Source organism: Saccostrea echinata, unplaced genomic scaffold, assembly GCF_033153115.1.
Source record: "Saccostrea echinata isolate AGI-Se365-2 ecotype Australia unplaced genomic scaffold, CSIRO_AGI_Sech_v1 ptg000009l, whole genome shotgun sequence".
Lineage (NCBI taxonomy): Eukaryota > Metazoa > Mollusca > Bivalvia > Ostreida > Ostreidae > Saccostrea > Saccostrea echinata.
In genome coordinates this window covers 25,883,381-25,906,538 of record NW_026889758.1, presented here as the reverse complement: position 1 = coordinate 25,906,538, position 23,158 = coordinate 25,883,381, and the positions used below count along the sequence as shown (strand labels likewise).

The 23,158-nt window shown below is 32.3% G+C and overlaps 1 protein-coding gene across 1 annotated transcript in view; it reads right to left on the bottom strand.

The window, feature by feature from the left end:
* Positions 1–23,158, bottom strand: part of LOC133182108 (cleavage and polyadenylation specificity factor subunit 2-like) — a 117,560-nt gene that overhangs the window by 10,405 nt on the left and 83,997 nt on the right. Inside the window, exons 12-15 of the mRNA XM_061316837.1 lie at positions 7,746–7,848; positions 4,792–4,895; positions 2,857–2,911; positions 1,813–1,846 (exon numbers count right to left, since the gene is read on the bottom strand). Of these exons, the coding sequence (XP_061172821.1) occupies positions 1,813–1,846; positions 2,857–2,911; positions 4,792–4,895; positions 7,746–7,848 (296 nt within the window). The remainder of the gene's footprint in view (positions 1–1,812; positions 1,847–2,856; positions 2,912–4,791; positions 4,896–7,745; positions 7,849–23,158) is intronic.

Sequence of the window (23,158 nt, the reverse complement as noted above, 5' to 3'; positions counted from 1 at the left end):
CATTTAATTTTCACTAAATTCTTAGTTATCTCCTTCAATGAAAGTATAACCCTTCATTTGAACAAACTTGAATCCCTTCATCTAAGTTCTGTAAATCATGTTTTATTTGCGAGAACTTTATTTTCACATAATTACGCTAGACCATCTTCTGGCAAAAATTTAATTCTTGCGTTTATTTGTATACGTAAAGATTATAATATAGAATAAAAATTAAATTTGCAAAAATTATGTTCCACTTATAAAAACCAAATGACAATCTCACGAAAATAAGGTCTTGCAAATATTTGTTGATCTACAGTATGCTTTGTGACAATTCTGGTTGAAACTGGCCCAGTGATTCTAGAGAAGAAGTCAAAAATGTAAGAAGTTGACAGACAAGAGGCATTCTTTGATCGGAAAAGCTCACTTGAGGATTTGGCTCAGGTGAGCTAAACATTTTATTTAAAGAAATACATATTGTAGGGTTGATAGTTACAATAGAAACAACATTCAAAAAAATAATACATAAGATTAACATCTACATGTAAGCTAAATTTTTTTGATACTGGATAAAAATTGTTGGAGGAGAACCATTTCGAAAGAATTCAAGAGATATTTTTACTTTTTCTTAACCATGGGAAATCTGTTTATCAAGGCCCATAGACCACAAATCTCAGTCAAGTCAATATGACCCTGCTCTTCTCTGTTGGGAGAATTTTTCTTCTAAATGTTCCTATGTAAAAATTTGATTCCCTGTTGTAACCTAGCCCTATACCTATAAGTGTCATGATTTGAACAAACTTGAATCTACACTACCTGAAGATACTTTCATATCAATATAACTAATCATGGCTTAAGAAGATTTAATAAAAAAAATTTTTCAATATTTCTTTGTAAAACTTTGATCCTCATGGTGGCCCCACCTTACACCCAGGGGTTATGATTTGAAATCTACAATACCTGAGGATTCTTCCATATCTATATGACTAATCATGACTTTGCTGTTCTTGAGATAAATTTTAAAGATTTTTCCCTGTATAAAACTTTGATCACCCATAGTGGCCCCACCCTATCCCTGAGCGTCATGATAAGAACAAACTTGAATCCACATTATGTAAGAGAGCTTTCACATAAGTTTCATATTTTCCAACCTATTGGTTCTTGAGGAGAAGATTTTTAAATTACCTCACCCAATTTTCACTCTCTCTTAATTATCTCTCCTTGGAAGAGGGTGTGACCCTTCATTTAAACATTTAAATCCCCCTAACCCAAGGATACTCTATGCCAAGTTTGGTTGAAATTGACCCAGTAGTTCTGGAGAAATGAAAATGCGATAACTTTATGACTGCTGCCGCCAACAGACAAAGGACAAATTTTGATTAGAAAAGCTTTGGGCTCAGGTGAGCTAAATACAATATAGAATTATGTATGTTGTTGAAGTCTTCTTGCTAAAAACTGTTAGAGGAACAGCATTAAAAAAAAAAGTTTACAAACAACAGAGGCAGATAGTTGGATAAATGACAAATGTATTTATAAGTCCTTCTGGTCTGTAACCAGTATATCTTATAGTAATTTGAAGATGCTTAAATGTTTTAAACAGGAAATACATATTTTTATGGCTGGCACAGTTATACATATTTTTATGACTGGCACAGTTATTCTTTGAACTTAAAAAGTAGGAGCCTTATACAAGCTCTGTGGACTACAAATATCCTGTCTGGACTTCCAAAGTGAACACATTTACAGAAAAACATCATTGTACATTTTATGGATGACAAGTGTGTGAACTTTTCCAGTCTAGATCAAGGTCATTAAAAAAGGAGCGAGCCTCACCTTGTACAGCACTATCCTGCTTCTTAACATTTTCCTGAAATGACATTGTACACATTACAATCACCAATGAAGCAAATGAGATGATGAAAATGCAAATCAAAACCCTCTGAAATGATATAGCACTTCAAGTGTCAACCATGCTTTATGACATTACATTTAATTATGTGTTATTTCCTATGTGTGGCAAAGAAAATTGCTCTCAATTAATACAAGAAAGACATTTTGAATGAACCTTAAATCCTTTAATGTTGTTACTGAATATTTTACAAGCATTTATTTTTCAATGAGTTCATTTTTATGTCATTAATGCTGGTTTGTGTTTGACAAGGACAGAAAATGAAAAAAAAATACTTGCATTTCTAAATTTCACTTTCGTAACAGAATCGATAAAACTACTTTTTGTGCTATATTGGTTTCAATGTTCTACTGTTTTAATATATCGACATGTGACCACCAGATATTACTGAATATGCCATACTGAAAAAAAGCATCCCTACTACACACCTCACTGGTTGCTTAATTTTAATACAGATTTATATATATTCATATACATTTTATTTTGTTGATAAAATTTCTTAAATGTGTCTTAAATGATCCTCTCAATTAAATTCAAACATCTCCATACCTAATACATGACATTCTTAAATAGAAAAAAAGGTAGTTTTTTTTATTGTATTACAAAACAAAACTGAAGGAATAAAATGCACTGTAACTTAATGTTCAATGAAATACATTACCTTAGACAGATAGCTTCAAAATATGGATTAAATTTAAAACTTTCAATTTTTTCTATTAACTTTCAATGTACGTAACTTTCATTTCATCTCATTTTTTATACATGTATGACTTTATACAAAATCTGAATGTGCCATTTCAACATCATATCTATCAACTGCTTGCATTACTTAATGTGTTTTAATATCCCATATGCCAATATATCACAAATCATGGGTTGTGAATCTAATATCTGCCCTGTATTTTCAATTTTCCAAGTGTCATGTGTACATAATGGGTCGTATATTTAAATTTTAACAAATGTCTTACTGCTGAACTCTCCTCATCAGCCTGAGGTACATCTAGAATGGTGTAGTCTTCTGGCCTACATAGAGAATGCACTCAAAATCATCAGTAAGTGTCTCATATGACCTTAATATTACAAGAATATAAACAACATTCTCAAAATTCAGTTAAACCTATTTATATAACTTAGCAAAATAATTTTTGTTGTCTTCAAACACTTTCACTTCTATATTATAACCAAGAGACTCTGAGGAGACTGTATATTGTAGCTCTACTGGTTCATACTAATAACAAGCACCTGTACTTGAAATTCTTTACATTTAATAGTCATTTACAGAATCATGTGTCTTAATGTACTTGTACAAAATTTCATTGAATCAAAACTTTAGAGGTGAAGCATTTTGTAAATTTTTTCAGTAATCATGGAAACAAAGTTTGTTGAAATCAAAACAATACATTGAAGTAAGTACTGTTGAACTTTGATATCTCAAACAAATACCGGGGGTATCTCATGGATATATGTCAAAGTTAGTTGGAAGTCCCAACCACCTTCCTTTATGTAGTTAAACCTCAATATCTTGAATCTTTGGACAACTTGAAATGTTACAATACTATAATTGAAATCAAAATCAATGTACAAAGGTTTGTATATCACGTACTCTACTTTTCTATTTGTATTGAAATCATGCAGACAAAAACTACAGGAAAGGTAGTGTTTTGATAAAAATTACTGAAATTATGTATTTTTAGAAGCTATCACAATACCATTCTTGCGCAGTTTTACTTTTCCGCGATGCGACACAGTTTTTCCGCAAAAAAAAAAAAATCCTGCTTTTCCGTGACAAGTTTTACTGCTTTTCCGCAATTATAATTTTAGCTTTTCTGCGACTTTTTTTTTTGTACCTCATCCTTTAGACAGGTAAAACCTGTTGCCCCCTGCTTACCATGGGGAGGTTGTAATCGTGGATTTTATCAATGCTGCATCGGTAGGACACATCCCCATTCCTTAAAATATTTCCTTTCTGTATGTAAATTCATCATAGATTATGCATTTGTTCCCCCGTTTCAAATTCCAAATTGTTTAAAACATCTAAAACCAATCACTGACCAGTGTGAAATGCGAGATTTATTCAATTTTTATCACTATGTAAGTACTCACTACATAGTAGAATTCTTTTGGGAAATACAGGTAAATATCAGCAACTGTTTAATATTAATTGCTAAGTGTGACCAATTAAAATCGCGGAAAGGAAGTATAAAAAAAGAAGATAACACATAACTTATAGTAAAAACCAATCGCAGAGAGTAGAGAGTACTGGCAGAAAAGCAACAATGTTCTTCTTAAAATAAAATTGCGAAAAAGCAGGTCAGCCCATTCTTGATATCAAAAACTGACATACCTTATTTTGCATCTTACAGTTGTCTACCTCATGGATCAAGTAATAATGAAATAGGACCAAAAAGGTCCTAGAAAGTCTAGCATATTGAAAGAATGATACTGAATTATTGAATTTTAATAACCATGACTTCAGAGTTTGTTGAAATCAAAAATTCATATATGGTAAATAATAGTGTTTCACTGTGTAGACTATTTGTTCACACTGAGTTTATTTGAAATAAACATCCAGAATCCGAAGTAAGTCTGATAGTGTGTATCCCTAGATGTATCATCAATGCAAGTTTGCTCTATAAAGGGATTTAAGGTAAACTGGAATGAACCTGCTCCAAAACCTTTAACTTGGTCACTCATCCAGAAATATAGGTCAAATCCAGCATCCAAAGCAAATCTTGTAGTTTGCATGTGAGCTAAAAATTGTTTATAGACAGACACTTCACCATCACAAAAGCTCATCTGGTATTAGACCAGTTGAGCAAAAATTACAGATATAATGAATGACTGATCATTGCACATAATGTACCAGCTAGTTCTTCTGCACATGATAACATAGTATCCCATACCTTATGATTTCTCCATAGTCATCCCATTTGAGTTTCTCCTCAGTAAAAGGAAACATTGGATAAGACTTCTTAGCTTGTTTGAAAAATCCTGTTCGACTTTTACCCTGAAAACAGCATGAATCAGTAAACTTTATTAGAATAAAGTATACATGTAATACTACATCCTGCAACCTCAACCACTCATCCCAAACATATGAAAGAGTCCAAAAATAGAAAGATTGAATAGTTTCTTTGAAACTGAGCTAAACGCAAAGTGTGATGAAAGGACAGACAGAAGGACAGAAGATGGACATGACAGACACTATTATGCCTCAGCCATATTCATGGTGGGGCATAAAAATTTGCTGTTTAAATCACTACTAATTTTCTAGAGGTGTTATATGTCTTAAAATATCCAATTTTTTGTATGTCAGTGACAAAATTGAACAAGCTCTTTTAATAAATTTGTGTGACCTTTTTGCACTTAAATTGGTATTTGTTGCCAATTGGTTTAAGAATGCATTGTCATGAGTCCCTTATATAGCTTGTAAAGTAACACCTCAAATTTTATTGTCATATATCTTCTGTGAAGATTATGGCTTAAATTTTTGCTGTGTAAATGATTATTTTGCCCCTAACAGTTTTTCTAATTGGTCTATGAAGACATTTTAAAATCCTCATCTAGGTCTAAAACATGTAGACAAAACCTGAAGCAATATTACACGTTGAAATTTACAACACATAGATAGTGAAATGAAATAGTTCATTTAAGATTTATTTGAATAAAAAGTCTGACATTTTTCAGCCTCAATATAATTTCCTGATCTTATTCTTTATAAGTTAGGGAAAAAGTCGCCATACCTGCATCTAATTGAAGGATAAAAAAATCATTATTATAAAAACACACAATGAAAACATATTAGGTGAACAAATATCTGATACCTTAGTATAATTATGATGTCACAAACTGTGACAACCACTGACTGTGCAGGAGGAATTCAATATAACCGTTACAAAAATAAACTGTTGTCAGCTCAGCAGACAGATAATTTACTTCTATAAGTGGTAATTCAATACAAGGGATTTGAATATTTCTGATAGTTCATTGCAAAGATAATGAGAAATGAGACTGGAGATTTAGTTTTACTTTGAAATAAGAGATATTTCAAAATAAGTGACTTCAATATAAGTATCAGGCAGTATTGTATTTTTAATTTAACTTGCATGTATCTCTTTATATTTCAGAATACCCAGAAACATATTTCACTTCAATATGAATTAAGGTCCAAACATTTATATTTTAGTACATGTATAATATTTCATATCAAAGCATTAATTTGCAAGATATTTCATGAACTTCTGGAAAAATGTAAACGTTTGAGAGTTAGCTCCTTTTCAGAATTTTTTAGCAACAAATATTTAAATTCATAGAATGATGTTTATACTTATCATACATACTTGATTTACCTATACCAGATTTTTTTTTTTTTTACAAATAATAGTAAAATTTATTGGTAAAAAGAGCAACTTTTTTCTCAGAAATATTATCGATATCTGGTCAAAAAGGGCAAATTCTAGGTAGCCCTTTGTATGGTGGCGATATTGAATTGATTGGAAAAAATATAGTGAGATTTAATGTAACCTACACACAAAGTTTCATGAAAATTGGAGAATCTTGCTTCCAAGTTTGCCTGGTTTTTAAGTAGACATTGATGTTCTTAATAAACTAGAAATATGTCCATAGGACATGAATGCTCTGCCCAGGGTTCACTAGTAATGCAACATTAAAATATGTATTTAAAAATAAATTAAAAAGAACAATAGTTGCCTTTCCAAGGCCAACTCTGGAATTCCTCCTTTTTGTTCCCTTTTACAACATATTTGCTATATACCAAAATTGGCTAAAATTGGTCCATTGTTTCAGAAAAGAAGCTGAAAATGTTAAAAAGCTTACATGCAAAATGCACAACATATAGATGCTTAAGTGGCTCTGGTGACCTAAAAATCATAAAAGTTAATTTCTTATCTAGATTTGCAATGAATTTGGTTTACGTGTGAATATAATCCGCTGTAATTTGTGTTCACAAGACAGATTTCCTGTACACTCCTAATTAACTGTTACAATTGATCATAAAGTCTTCACAACAATTCATAACAATTAGCCTTTTTGACATTTAAGTTTTATTTGAACAATGGACAGTCTATCCTTCTAGTCTGATTTTCCACCAAGATATAGATTAAAACCTACCGTAATTGGAATATATACAAAATTAATGCTTCAATACATGTAAGAATGTTACAGAGATATGAAACCTCAGTTTTGTAAGATATAGCTTAAAAATTTCTCTATTGCCATGATAGACAGTTATATCCTTTAATGAAATATATGATGGACATTTATATCCTTTAATGAAATATTGGCAAGACAATTTATATGCATCCATCATGACTGTACAGATCAAGTGTGATAAAGATTTATTTTTACTGGCTGTCAAGCTGTTACATCTATTAAACAAGAGGTCCATAGGCATCAATGCTCACCTGAGTAAATAAGGCCCTACTGTTCTTCAGCAGATTTTTTCTACATTATATTCCTACATAAACTTTGACAATCTGTTGTGATCCCACCCTACCCTCAGGAATCATCTTTTGAACAAACTTTAATCTACACTACCTGAGGATGCTTTCATATCAATATGACTAATCATGGTTTTGCTGTTCTTGAAAAGATTTTTAAACTATATATTATTGTGTAAAACCTTGAACCCCATTGTGGCCCCATCCTACCCCTTGGGGTCATGATTTGAACAAACTGAAATTTACACTACCTGAGGTTACTTCCATATCAGTATGATTTATCATGGCTTCTTCAGAAGATTTTTAAAGATTTTTAAAAGATTATCTGTCCCGTTAACACATGTTATAGGAATACATCGTGTTAACACATTTTATAGGACCATATCATCCTTACTTACCTCACTCTTCATCATGAGATCATGTTTGCCTTTGCTGGACAAATTCTGGTTATCAGTGTCCATTTCTGTGTCACTTTCATCACTAGATTCATCTTCTAGCTCCCTGTAATGGAATAATGAACTACTCACACTATCATGTATCTTTGTATGAAGTTTGATTAACAAGAAGTCTCTGATAAGACTGTAGCTCCACTAGTTTTTACTTAACAAAGGTAGAGAAAAGAAGCTCTTGGACTTGAAACTATGGCAACAGCAATAAATAAAATATTGATCATTGGTTTCTGAGTAAAGTTTAATTGCAATTGGACAAATCTGTAGGAGTAGAAACATTTTGAAAGAATTTCACATTTCACAAATTTCTATTTTTCATAACCATGAAAACAGCATTCATCAAAATTAAAAAGTACTATAGAGAATTTATGTATTTTAGTGTAATTTTCTTGAGTACCAAGTTAGATTTAAATCCAACTAAAGGTGTAGGAGGAGTAGCATTTTGAAAGAATTTCACAGAAATTCTTATTCTTAGTAACCCCGGCAACACAGTTCATAGAAATAAAAAAAAACAATGCATAGAATAATGTATCTTAGTGCAGTGTACTTGTGTACCAAGTTATACTGAAATCGGACCAAAACTGTAGGAGGAGTAGTGTTTTAAAAGAATTTCAGAAATTTCTATTTTTTAGTAACTATGGCAACACCAATATTGAAATTGGACCAACATTGTAGGAGGAGTAGCATTTGGAGAAATTGCTAGCAGACAGATAGATGGATGATGGACACCTTACTAATCACATGAGCTCTTCTGATCTCTAACCAGTCGCACTAAAAATTGAGAAAAGTGAAGTTCAATATCAAAGACAAGAGGCCCAGGGGCCACATCGCTCACCTGAGCACTTTGGCTAGGAAAAAGCAGAAATCACTTCAATCTTGAAAGGTTGAAAAGTTTAAATATAAAAGTGGTTGGGGGGGGGGGGGGGTGTCAGGAATTGAACAAATTTGAATCTACATTATCTGAGGATGCTTCCATTTAAATATGACCAATCATGGCTTTGCTGTTCTTGAGTAGAAGATTTTTAAAGATTTAACCTATGTATTCCTATGTAAAACATTGTGGCCCCACCCGATCCCCAGGGGTCATGTTTGAACAAACTTGAATGTACACTATCTAAGAATGCTTCCATATAAATATGACCAATCATGGCTTTGCTGTTCTTGAGAAGAAGATTTTTACTATGTGTTCCTATGTAAAACTTTGATCGCCCATTGTGGCCCCACCCAACCCCCGGGGTCATGATTTGAACAAATTTGAATGTACACTATCTGAGGATGCTACCATATAAATATGACCAATCATAGCTTTGCTGTTCTTGAGAAGAAGATTTTTACTATGTGTTCCTATGTAAAACTTTGATCGCCCATTGTGGCCCCACCCGACCCCCGGGGGTCATGAGTTGAATAAATTTGAATGTACACTATCTGAGGATGCTTCCATGTAAATATGACCAATCATGGCTTTGCTGTTCTTGAGAAGAAAATTTTAAAGATTTTTCCTATATATTCCTATGTAAAACTTTGATCGCCCATTGTGGTCCCACCCGACCCCCGGGGGTCATGATTTGAACAAATTTGAATCTACACTACCTGAGGATGCTTCCATGTAAATATGACCAATTATGGCTTTGATGTTCTTGAGAAGAAGATGTTTAAAGATTTTTCCTATATATTCCTATGTAAAACTTTGATCGCCCATTGTGGCCCCACCCTACCCCCGGGGGTCATGATTTGAACAAACTTGAATGTACACTATCTGAGGATGCTACCATATAAATATGACCAATCATAGCTTTGCTGTTCTTGAGAAGAAGATTTTGAAAGATTTTTCCTGTATATTTCCTATGTAAAACTTTGATCGCCCATTGCGGCCCCACCCTAGCCCCGGGGGTCATGATTTGAACAAACTTGAATCTACACTACCTGAGGATGCTTCCACATAAGTTTCATGTTTTCAAGCACAGTGGTTCTTGAGAAGAAGATTTTTTAATGATGCCATTAATTTTTCACGAATTCTTAATTATCTCCCCTTGGAAGAGGGCGTGGCCCTTCATTTGAACAAACTTGAATCCCCTTTACCCAAGGATACTTTGTGGCAAGTTTGGTTGAAATTGGCCCAGTGGTTCTTGAGAAGAAGTTGAAAATGTGAAAAGTTTACAGACGGACAGACAGACGGACAGACGGACTACAGACAAAATGTGATCAGAAAAGCTCACTTGAGCCTTCGGCTCAGGTGAGCTAAAAAGGTAAATGTAAAAAATTATAATGTGGTTCAAATTAATGCTCTCACATTGTACTGATGTATGAAGTTTGATGAAAATATTGAACAGTTTCTTTGAAACTAAAGTAAATGCAAGGAATAATGACGTCAAGGTCTAGAGAAGTGCAAGGTCAGAAATTCTGAAACAGTTGAATAGATCTCATCAATTTGTACTTTGATGTCTGAATAATGAAGATTTTAAATATTTTGTCTACATATTCCCATGTAAAACTTTGACCCCCTACTTTTATTAAATGTTCTACCCTTTGTCAGGAGCTTTGTCCTTCATTTCATCAAACTTGATTCTACTTTTGCCTTTAGCTCAGATGACCAAAACTTGACTTATTTCAATTCTTCATATGAAACAAAGCTTATCAATGACTCTATTTCCATGAATACACTTAATTCTGAAAGAAATACATATCAAACTAGTAGACTAATTGTTCTCGAACAATTAGAGGTCTTTCCACCTTCTTCGAATTTCATATATTTTTCATATTTAACTCTCTAAAGTTAATTTTTATTCAAATAGAATCCATAAATGGCTTGAAAGTTAGAAAAAATGAAAATTTTAAAAATTGTGAGATGACCTTGACCTTTGACCTTGAACAAATATTCAAGGTCAAAGGTCAAGGGTCACATTGCACTTGACCCCATGCTTCTACGACTTTTAGTTTTAAAGTTATTAGGTTTAATAGTAAGCGCAAAGACATTAAAGGGCGATAACTCATATAAGGGGTCATCGGATACTTTCGCACTGAATAGATTGAAGTTGTGTCTAAAGACCCTGAAGACATTAGTGAAGGTTTTGTGCCTCTATGGTTTACGGTTTCGGAGGAGTAGCGATAACAAGGTTTTCAATAAAAGGGGCAATAACTTTTAAAGGGGTAAATCTTAGGGGACAAGTATGAAATCTTTGAAATAGTTTTAAGAGGACATATTAATGATGCAAAGATATTTAGTATATGTTGAAAGACAAAAGAGCTATAAAAAGAGCTTAATTTCTCATATATTGAATGACCTTGACCTTTGACCTTTGCATATATTTTAAGGTCAAAGGTCAATGAATCTTATGCAGTTGGTCCCATGTCTCTACGACTTATCGTTTTGAAAATTTTTAATTATTCGTAAACATCAAAAACTTTCAGGGGCAATAACTCATAAAAGGGGTTGACGAATACTTTCGCAATGAAAAGATTGAAGAGTCCCCTCAATTAGTCGAAGACATTGGTGAAGATTCCGTACCTCTACGGTTTACGGTTTTAAAGGAGTAGCGATAACAAGCTATTCTTGCAAAAGGGGCAATAACTTCGTAAGAGGTCATAGGTCAAACACGGGGGGTCGTTTTTCGGAATAACTTTTGATATCCAGTATCATGAACTATAAAGTTTTTCGATAAGTCTTGCGGTTTCAAAAGTCCGGGAAGAAAAAGAAGAAGAAGAATAATAATAATAACTAGTAGACTAATTGTTCTCGAACAATTAGAGGCCTTTCCACCTTCTTTAAATTTCATATATTTTTCATATTTAACTCTCTATTGTTTATTTTTATACAAAAGAAACAAGAAATGGCTTGAGAGATGGAAAAAATGAAATTTAAAAAAAAAATTAAATGACCTTGACCTTTGACCTTGAACAATTATTTAAGTTCATAAGTCAAGGGTCACATTGCACTTGACCCCATGCTTCTACGACTTTTAGTTTCAAAGTTATAAGGTTGAATAGTAAGAGCAAAGATGTTAAAGGGCAATAACTCATATAAGGGGTCATCGGATCCTTTCGCACTGAATAGATTGAAGTTGTGTCTAAAGGCCCTGAAGACATTAGTGAAGGTTTCGTGTCTCTGCGGTTTACGGTTTCGGAGTAGTAGCGATAACAAGGTTTTCAATGAAAGGGGCAATAACTTTTAAAAAGGTAAATCTTAGGGGACAAGTATGAAATCTTTGAAATAGTTTGAAGAGTACATATTAAAGATGCAAAGAGATTTAGTATATAATGAAAGACAAAAGAGATATAAAAAGAGCTTAATTTCTCAAATTTTGAATGACCTTGACCTTTGACCTTGAAAAAAATTTCAAGATCTGAGGTCAAAGAATCTAATGCAGTTGGTTCCATGTCTCTACGACTTATCGTTTTGAAAAATTTTCATTATTTGTAAACTTCAAAAACTTTCAGGGGCAATAACTCATTGAAGGGGTCGACAAATCATTTCGCAATGAATAGATTGAAAAGTCCTCTCAAGTAGTCAAAGACATTGGTGAAGGTTCTGTATCTCTACGATTTACGGTTTCGAAGGAGTAGCGATAACAAGCTATTCTTGCGAAAGGGGCAATAACTTTGTAAGAGGTCATAGGTCAAACACGTTGGGTCGTTTTTCGGAATAACTTTTAATATCCAGTATCATGAACAATAAAGTTTTTCGATAAGTCTTGTGGTTTCAAAAGTCCGGGAAGAAAAAGAATAATAATAATAATAATAATAATAAACATAAGCATTTCAAGAGGTCTTTCCACAGAAAGGTGGAAAGACCTAACTAGTAGACTAATTGTTCTCGAACAATTAGAGGTCTTTCCACCTTCTTTAAATTTCATATATTTTTCATATTTTACTCTCTGAAGTTAATTTTTATACAAAAAGAATCCATAAATGGCTTGAAAGATAGAAAAAACGAAAATTAAAAAATTTTGAGATGACCTTGACCTATGACCTTGAACAAATATTCAAGGTCAAAGGTCAAGGGTCACATTGCACTTGACCCCATGCTTCTATGACTTTTACTTTTAAAGTTATAAGGTTTAATAGTAAGCGCAGAGACGTTAAAGGGGGATAACTCTTATAAGGGGTCATCGGATACTTTCGCACTGAATAGATTGAAGTTGTGTCTAAAGACCCTGAAGACATTGGTGAAGGTTTTGTGTCTCTACGGTTTACGGTTTCGGAGGAGTAGCGATAACAAGGTTTTCAGTAAAAAGGGCAATAACTTTTAAAGGGGTAAATCTTAGGGGACATGTATGAAATCTTTGAAATAGTTTTAAGAGGACATATTAATGATGCAAAGATATATAGTATATGTTGAAAGACAAAAGAGCTATAAAAAGAGCTTAATTTCTTATATTTAGAATGACCTTGACCTTTGACCTTGACATAAATTTCAAGGTCTGAGGTCAAAGAATCTTATCCAGTTGGTTTCATGTCTCTACGACTTATCGTTTTGAAAATTTTTAATTATTTGTAAACATCAAAAACTTACAGGGGCAATAACTCATAAAAGGGGTTGACGAATACTTTCGTACGGAAGCGTATTAGGGCCGCAGCAGTATCTTTTATTAATTTGTTATAACAAATTACTAATTTGTTATAACAGATTGCTAATTTGTTATAACAGATTATTAATTTGTTATAACAAATTACTAATTTGTTAAAACAAATTATCAATTTGTTAAAACAAATTACTAATTTGTTATAACAAATTATCAATTTGTTAAAACAAATTACTAATTTGTTATAACAGATTATTAATTTGTTATAACAAATTACTAATTTGTTATAACAAATTATCAATTTGTTAAAACAAATTACTAATTTGTTATAACAGATTACTAATTTGTTATAACAAATTAGTAATTTGTTATAACAAATTAGTAATTTGTTATAACAAATTATCAATTTGTTAAAACAAATTACTAATTTGTTATAACAAATTACTAATTTGTTATAACAAATTACTAATTTGTTATAACAGATTACTAATTTGATATAACAAATTATCAATTTGATATAACAAATTAATAATTTGTTATAACAAATTAATAATTTGTTTTAACAAATTATTAATTTGTTATAACAAATTAATAATTTTAATAAAGTGAAAGTGTATACAGATCTATGGAAGCCAGATGAGATCAGAAATCTTTTTATAAGTTGGATTTGTGAAAATAATAAATGTACAAGCTCTGCAGCTACAGCTTTTGACTAATATGTTAATCTGGATTTACATCTTTTAGCATTTAGAGTTTTCACTGTCAAACATTATTGTTATAAAGATACAATGCATCAAATTCTTTGGTTCCTATTTACTTATTCTTAGGAGCTGTATTTGAATTTTGTCCTCCTCCCCCACCAGGGCTCCGTCCTTGACTCCCATCTACCAGGTCATTGCATCCCCGTTCGTATGCTAGGAAAAAATATCTTATCAAAGACATGTTATTTGGAGAGGGAATTTTTCCCACCCTGAATCAACATGTTCATTATAATATGTTTTTTTTTTCAATATGTCTTTTATTTTATTTCATTTTACTCCCCCCCTCCCTCTCTCTCTCGATTCATTCTATACATGTACCAAATGATTTATGCCTACTGTTCAATCCAGTTTATGTATCATGAATAAAATATATTTTAAACTAAACCGCCGTTCCTAATGCATAAACCTGAATCTGCTCCTCTGGTGAACCTCCTTGGCCCCAATTTATGCTGGGTGCAATAAAGGCAACATTGATAAAAAATGAATTTGTAGATAAATTATCATAGAAAAATTGATAAACACTCTGTAATAACCTTTTCTGAAAACGAAAATAAACAATATTCTTGAGTGGGTAGTACTTCGTAAAATTTGAATTTAGATACCTTGTGAAATTTTTTCATGTATGTATGTAATTTTTATAATCAAAATACGTGCCTTTTGGAAAAGCCCTTGAAGTCCCACTAAAGCCTTCATAACTTATTATTGGCTGAAAACTTTGACAGTTGTTTCTTCAAATTCATTTCTAATTTGTATCCTGGTTGTATCATATAGGACTACTCATATATTTTACAAGAAATCGTTAAGCAATATAATTTGCTATAACAATACACACAAAATATCACACATGTGTAAAGAAGGAAAAAATAGGTCTTCTTCCCTTTTGACCCCTGTGTTGACATTGAAAAAAGTGTTGATTTGAATGGACGACGTTGAAATCATATTTAATTGTCCGGAACTTCGAATTTTTCTCGAAGGATCCAACATTCTGTATTTCCTCTACATAATCCCTGGGATGCAGCTATTCTTTTAATTGTCTAACAGAGAAATCTATTCCAAGGAACTGACTCAAAAAAAAAAAAACAAACAAACAAACAACAACAAAACAAAACAAAAATTAAAAAAAAAAAACCCTGCAATTAAACAAAAATTAAAGTTCTTTAATCTAAGTTGCTAATTCATCTAAATCCACATTAACATATTGATCAAAAGCTCTCCAAAGCTTATGCTTAACGTTTTCATAAAACCGATTTAAAATAAGATTTCTGATCTGATCTGATCTGGCTTCCATAGATCTGTATTCACCTTCATATTTTGTAAAAAAAAAAAATAATTTTTTAAATCACATTAGTAATTTGTTATGACAAATAACTAATTTGTTATAACAAATTACTAATTTGTTATAACAAATTACTAATTTGTTATATCAAATTATTAATTTGTTATAACAAATTACTAATCTGTTATAACAAATAAGTAATCTGTTATAACAAATTAATAATTTGTTATATCAAATTGATAATTTGTTATATCAAATTAGTAATCTGTTATAACAAATTAATAATTTGTTATAACAAATTGATAATTTGTTATAACAAATTGATAATTTGTTATAACAAATTGATAATTTGTTATAACAAATTGATAATTTGTTATAACAAATTGATAATTTGTTATAACAAATTAGTAAGTTGTTATAACAAATTAGTAATCTGTTATAACAAATTAGTAATCTGTTTTAACAAATTGATAATTTGTTATAACAAATTGATAATTTGTTATAACAAATTAGTAATTTGTTATAACAGATTAATAATTTGTTATAACAAACTGATAATTTGTTATAACAAATTAGTAATTTGTTATAACAAATTAATAATCTGTTATAACAAATTAGTAATCTGTTTTAACAAATTGATAATTTATTATAACAAATTGATAATTTGTTATAACAAATTAGTAATTTGTTAAAACAAATTAATAAAAGATACTGCTGCGGCCCTATTACGCTTCCGTACTTTCGCAATGAAAAGATTGAAGAGTCCCCTCAATTAGTCGAAGATATTGGTGAAGGTTCCGTACCTCTACGGTTTACGCTTTCGCAGGAGTAGCGATAACAAGGTTTCTATCGAAAGGGGCAATAACTGCAAAACGGGTCATAGGTTATACACGTTGGGTCAAATTTGTTCCTAACTTTTTATGACCTTTACGGTCAACGAATAATTTTTTTGATAAACATCGAAACAAAAAATCAGCGGAAGAAGAATAATAATAACTAGTAAACTAATTGTTCAGAGAACAATTAGAGGCCTTTCCACCTTTTTAAGTGTTTCCGTGTCATTTGGGTTGAAAAAAAGAAGAACTAGGAGACTAATTGTTCAGAGAACAATTAGAGGCCTTTCCACCTTTTTAAGTGTTTCCGTGTCATTTGGGTTGAAAAAAAGGAGAAAAACGCAAAAAATGAAAAAAAAGAAAAAAAAAAAAAAAAAAAAATGCTCCTCCAGCTGGGCTCGAACTCAAAACCCTTGGGTTGAAAGGTAGGTGCGCTAACCATTCGGCCACGCATTTCGATAACATACGTAAGTTAATTGTTTAAGACTATAAAAGAAATGCAAGCGTATTTTTAGAATCGGTAGGGGAAGAAAGAAGTTCCGTAAAAGGAAATAGTTCCTGAACTTGCAAGCAGTATATAAAATAACAAGGGACGGGCTGCGTGAGAAAACGTTAACACTGTTCCCTAATGAAAATGTATCAATGGACTGTAAGCCCGATTCATCGATATTGTGAGCATGCTGAATTTTTTGTAAATAGCTTCGTTGTAAGCTTAAAAGATCGGGTTCGGATTTTAACATTTCTGACTGAATATCCTGAAATAAATATGAAACATTTAAATAAGCATTTCCTTGGGTTAATTTAAATATGTGTAGCCCAAATTAAATTCCCAACATGCAGTTTTAGAAGGGAAACACGACAATGAAAGCGAGAATTGTTTTTAATATACCGAAAATCGCTATTTCTGGAAACTGATTAATTCTAAATAAAAATCAAATAAATTCCAAATGTAAAAGAAAGAGAGAACGCTTGGTATTAAAATGTCGTATCATATCAGGAGAATTAAATGCTACTAACGACATCTGAAGAAATAGCCGATAAAAGGTTTCGATCATTTCTTCGTTCACCTGCACTTAAATTTCAAACACAACAAAACTTGTAGTTTTTGCCGTGAAACTTCATGACTTCTATAAACTTATAAGACTCACCGTAAAACTCTCCAGAAAGTTTCTCTGAGGTCTATACTACATTTGTACCAAATCTGGTGTCGATCCGAGGTCTGGTTTGAATTCTAGAGTAATATGCTACATTGTTGTTGATGTGATTTTTTTTTTTTTTTTTTTTAAGAAGGGGGGGGGGGAATTATTTATTTTATGCCTCTTTTAAACTACGAATTGTAACTACTTCCACATCCTTAAGCCTTATTGTGACCTTTGAGTCAAGGTCAAAGGTCAAAGGTCAAGGTCATTCAAAAAAAAAAAAAAAAAAAAAAAAAAAGAAGAAATCTTTACTTTCTGTATTTTTACCTGATACTGGAGCTGGATGCATGTCCTAACTTTTCTATTTGACCCAATGTCAAGGTCAAAGGTCAAGGTCAAAGTTCAAGGTCATTTGGTGAATTGCTATATTTTACACATATATAAGGGATTTCTTATGTTTTTAAATGACCTTGACCTTTGACCTTGACCTATATTTCAAGGTCAAAGGTCAAATATGCCGATGCAGTTGGTCCCATGTCTCTAGGATACACCATTTTTAAAATAAGTTCATTAAATGTAAGTAGCGTAAACTTTCAGGGGCAGTAACTCATACAAGGGACCAAAGAATGCTTTCGCAATGATAGAATGAAGAGAGTACTAAATGAGTCGAAGACACTGATGAAGGTTTGGAATCTCTACGGTTTACGGTTTCGGAGGAGTAGCGATAACAAGGTTTTGTTGCAAAAGGGGTGACAACTTTTGAATGGGTCAAGCTCGGGGGACAAGAATGAAGTCTTTGAAATAGTTTTAGAAGGACATATTATAGATGCAAAGATATTCAGTATATGTTGAAAGACAAAAGAGATATTAAAAAAGCTAATTTTCTCATAGACGACAGACAAACTTTGATCAGAATATAATATAACACATTCATATTTTGAATGACCTTGACTTTGACCTTCACAAAAATTTCAAGGTCAGAGGTCACAAAATCTAATGCAGTTGGTCCCATGTCTTTACGACTTATCGTTTAGAGAATTTTGTCATTATTCGTAAACATCAAAAACTCTCAGGGGCAGTAATTTATAAAAGGGCTCGACAAATCGTTTCGCAATGAAAAGATTGAAAAGTCCTCTCGAGTAGTCGAAAACATTGGTGAAGGTTCTGTATCTCTACGGTTTATGGTTTCGAAGGAGTAGCGATAACAGGCTATTCTTGCGAAGGGGGCAATAACTTCGTAAGAGGTCATGGGTCAAACACGGGGGGTCGTTTTTCGAAATAACTTTTAATGTCCAGTATCATGAACTATAAAGTTTCTCGATAAGTCTTGCGGTTTCAAAAGTCCGGGAAGAAAAAGAATAATAATAATAATAATAATAATAATAAACATAAGCATTTCAAGAGGTCTTTCCACAGAAAGGTGGAAAGACCTAACTAGGAGACTAATTGTTCAGAGAACAATTAGAGGTCTTTCCACCTTTTTAAGTGTTTCCGTGTCATTTGGGTTGAAAAAAAAGGAGAAAAATGCAAAAAATGCACCAAAAAAAAAAAAAAAAAAAAAAAAAAAAAAATGCTCCTCCAGCTGGGATCGAACTCAAAACCCTTGGGTTGAAAGGCAGGTGCGCTAACCATTCGGCCACGCTTTCCGATAACATACGTAAGTTAATTGTTTAAGACTATAGAAGAAATGCAAGCGTATTTTTGGAATCGGTAGGGGAAGAAAGAAGTTCCGTAAAAGGAAATAGTTCCTGAACTTGCAAGCAGTATAAGCAGTATATAAAATAATAAGGGACGGGCTGCGTGAGAAAACGTTAACACTGTTCCCTAAGGAAAATGTATCAATGGACTGTAGCCCGATTCATCGATATTGTGAGCATGCTGAATTTTTTGTAAATAGCTTTGTTGTAAGCTGAAAAGATCGGGTTCGGATTTTAACATTTCTGACTGAATATCCTGAAATAAATATGAAACATTTAAATAAGCATTTCTTTGGGTTAAATTAAATATGTGTATCACAAATTAAACTCCCAACATGCATTTTTAGAAGGGAAAGACGACAATGAAAGCGAGAATTGTTTTAAATCTACCGAAAATCGCTATTTCTGGAAACTGATTAATTCTAAATAAAAATCAAATAAATTCCAAATGTAAAAGAAAGAGAGAATGCTTGGTATTAAAATGTCGTATCATATCAGGAGAATCGAATGCTGCTAACGACATCTGAAGAAATAGCCGATAAAAGGTTTAGATCATTTCTTCGTTCACCTGCACTTTAATTACAAACACAACAGAACTTGTAGTTTTTGCCGTGAAACTTCAAGACTTCTATAAACTTATAGGACTCATCGTAAAACTCTCCAGAAACTTTCTCTGAGGTCTATACTACAATTGTACCAAATATGGTGTCGATCCGAGGTCTGGTTTGAATTTGACAGACATATTCTACGTTGTTGTTGATGTGATTTTTTTTTTTTTTAAGAAGGGGGGGGGGGGAGGTTAATTATTTATTTTATGCCTGTTTTAAACTAAGAATTGTAACTACTTCCACATCCTTAAGCCTGATTGTGACCTTGGGTCAAGGTCAAAGGTCAAGGTCAAAGGTCAAGGTCATTAAAAAAAAAAAAGAAAAAAAGAAGAGAAATCTTTACTTTTCTATGTTTTTACCTGATACTGGAGCTGAATGCATGTCCTTACTTTTCCATTTGACCCAAGGTCAAGGTGAAAGGTCAAGGTCAAAGTTCAAGGTCATTTGGTAAATTGCCATATTTTACACATATATAAGGAATTTCTAATGTTTTTAAATGACCTTGACCTTTGACCTTGACCTATATTTCAAGGTCAAAGGTCGAACATGCCCATGCAGTTGATCCCATGTCTCTACGATACACCGTTTTAAGGAAAAGTTCATTAAATGTAAGCAGCGTAAACTTTCAGGGGCAGTAACTCATACAAGGGACCAAAGAATGCTTTCGCAATGATAGAATGAAGAGAGTACTAAATGAGTCGAAGACACTGATGAAGGTTTGGAATCTCTACGGTTTACGGTTTCGGAGGAGTAGCGATAACAAGGTTTTGTTGCAAAAGGGGTGACAACTTTTGAATGGGTCAAGCTCGGGGGACAAGAATGAAATCTTTGAAATAGTTTTAGAAGGACATATTATAGATGCAAAGATATTCAGTATATGTTGAAAGACAAAAGAGATATTAAAAAAGCTAATTTTCTCATATTTTGAATGACCTTGACCTTTGACCTCTATATAAATTTCAAGGTCAAAGGTTGAGATATCCAATGCCATTGGTCCCATGTCTCTACGATTAATCGTTTAAAAAAAAAAAATATTCATAACCATCAAAAACTTTCAGGGGCAATAACTAATTAAAAGGGGTTCATGCAACCTTTCGCACTGAAAAGATTGAAGAGTCTACTAAATTAGTCGAAGACATTAGTGAAGGTTTCGTATCTCTAAGGTTTAAGGTTTCGAAGGAGTAGCGATAACAAGCTTTCATTGCGAAAGGGGTTATAACTCCTTGAGGGGTCAAAGTTCATATACGCAGGGTCAACTGCAAAAATCTTTTACGAAGTACATTCTTATGAACTATAAATCTTTTCGATAACTTATGAAACAAAAAATCATTCGGCGGAAAAATAATAATAATAATAATAATAAACAGAACAATTTCAATAGGTCTTTCCACAGAAAGGTGGAAAGACCTAATAATAAACAGAAGAAAATCAATAGGTCTTTCCACAGAAAGGTGGAAAGACCTAATTATAACAGAGGGTGCTATAGTGAAAATGACTAAATGACTGCTGCTGGATGAGGAAGTAACCATACTGTTATTTTCCTGAGTGATAATGATACAAAATTCACTACTAGTAGGTGTAATGTCCTATTAGTAAGAATATAAAAAAAATTCCTCACTGATAATTTCCCTTAAATGGTGTGCTCTTTATATATAACAATATGTTTCGCATCTTCTCTGCTGCAATAAGATTCCAACATATACTAAATGGTTAAAGAGCAGTGAGCTATGTGTCAATCCCTTACTACTAATTAACTTGTAATTGAAAGAATAGTAGTTATATCATATTGCTGTCACGTGAGGTTTTCTACGTACAGAGACTAATTTTCAACTCATCTGATGATGTCATTGTATACAAATTGATGTAATTGGACTATGACATCCTCTTCATTTAAATATCACCATCACCTCCTAAAGAGTTTTAAAGACAACAGTCACACAATTTACTTATTATTATGTTTCCTGTAAGTTTGTCTCTGTATAATACCAAACTATTTTTACATAGTGTATAAAGGATTTATATAGCGTAAGCATTTCATGCCAAAGTAGTGCACAGCTTTTTCCTAGAGAAAATTTGACAGTGCCCACATCAGGGAACAAACTCACAACTCTGAGATTGTCAGGCCAAAAAAAATAATAGTCTTGTTTCCTGCTACCCGACCTACCCTCTTTTTTTGCACCCGACCCTAAAGTTTTTTTTCTAAGTTTTGGAAGAAAAAAAATCGAGAATTTCTGGAATTTCATGGATCTGTCACTGTAATCGGTTTCTGTGTTAACACAAAACAAGCACTTCATGAAATTCTTGTTTTAAATATGGACTTTCATAAAATACCACTTGAGTTGTGCATAAAAAGACATGAAAGTTTTATTTTAAAAGACAATATTGACCTGTGACATGTTTAATTTGATCTTGTATTAGTTCATATCCTAAAAAATGCCGTTGGAAAAAAATAAAATAAAAATATAAAATAAAATAATTTTCCTACCTACCTACCCTATTTTTTTCAGGCTGGTAGCAGGAAACAAGACTATTATTTTTTTGGCCTCAGTCTGACATTCTATCAATTCTAAAATTCTTTAGAACTATCTGTACATTATAACTAACTGCAAGAAACACAAAAATCAAATATATTGTAGCTAAAATGTGACATCATAATAGTGGCATACTAGGGTGACATGTTTGAGAACCAAAAAAAATTACTTTAAAAGAGATGACAAAACAATGGTAGTGGGAAAAAAATCAAAGAAATTTTACCTCCAGCTAGTGGATCATGTATCAAACCCTAATTTCTATTTAGACTTAGTACAAGCAAAGCAACTATTATATAAATACTGTTATGATTTGGATGTACATGTACCATGCCTAAATAGTGGTCAGGGTTTGTCAAACATGGTGCACGAGCCAGAGGTCAGCACTTTGTGTCAAACCCTGACTACAATTTTGGCATAGTACATCCAGATCATAACACTTTTATAATTATTATGCTGAATGTTGTTTGTATATGACAATTTAATTAAAATTTAATTAAATTCTCAATCCCAAACCTGTTTGCATATGTTAAATCTAAATGGAAATTTGGATGTACTATGTCGAAATAGAAAGTATAGAAGTACTATATGCTGTAATAGTCAGTGGATAAATGGATCATAGCTGTGTACTATTGTTAACTATACAAATGCTTAAATCATCAACATCACAAACATGAGTGCTCTCCTGTTTGGCATACTATGTATTCTTTATTCAATATGTCAAACAATATAATCTTTGTTCAATATCAAAATATTCACACTTTTCTTTAAAGAAATTGTCTCTGACCAAAATAGCAATAGCTGTCCAGTATCTTGAGTAAAATTCTGCTATTCATGATGACATTAAATGGAACAAGAAACTGCTCAAGTTGATATTGGTTTCAAGACTTCAAAGTACATGTATTGGTAAAACTGATGTCAGAGCATGACTATTGTCACAAGTCACAAGTCTTATGCTGCATTTATTACAACCTAAATTTGACAAAAACATGCAAAACCCA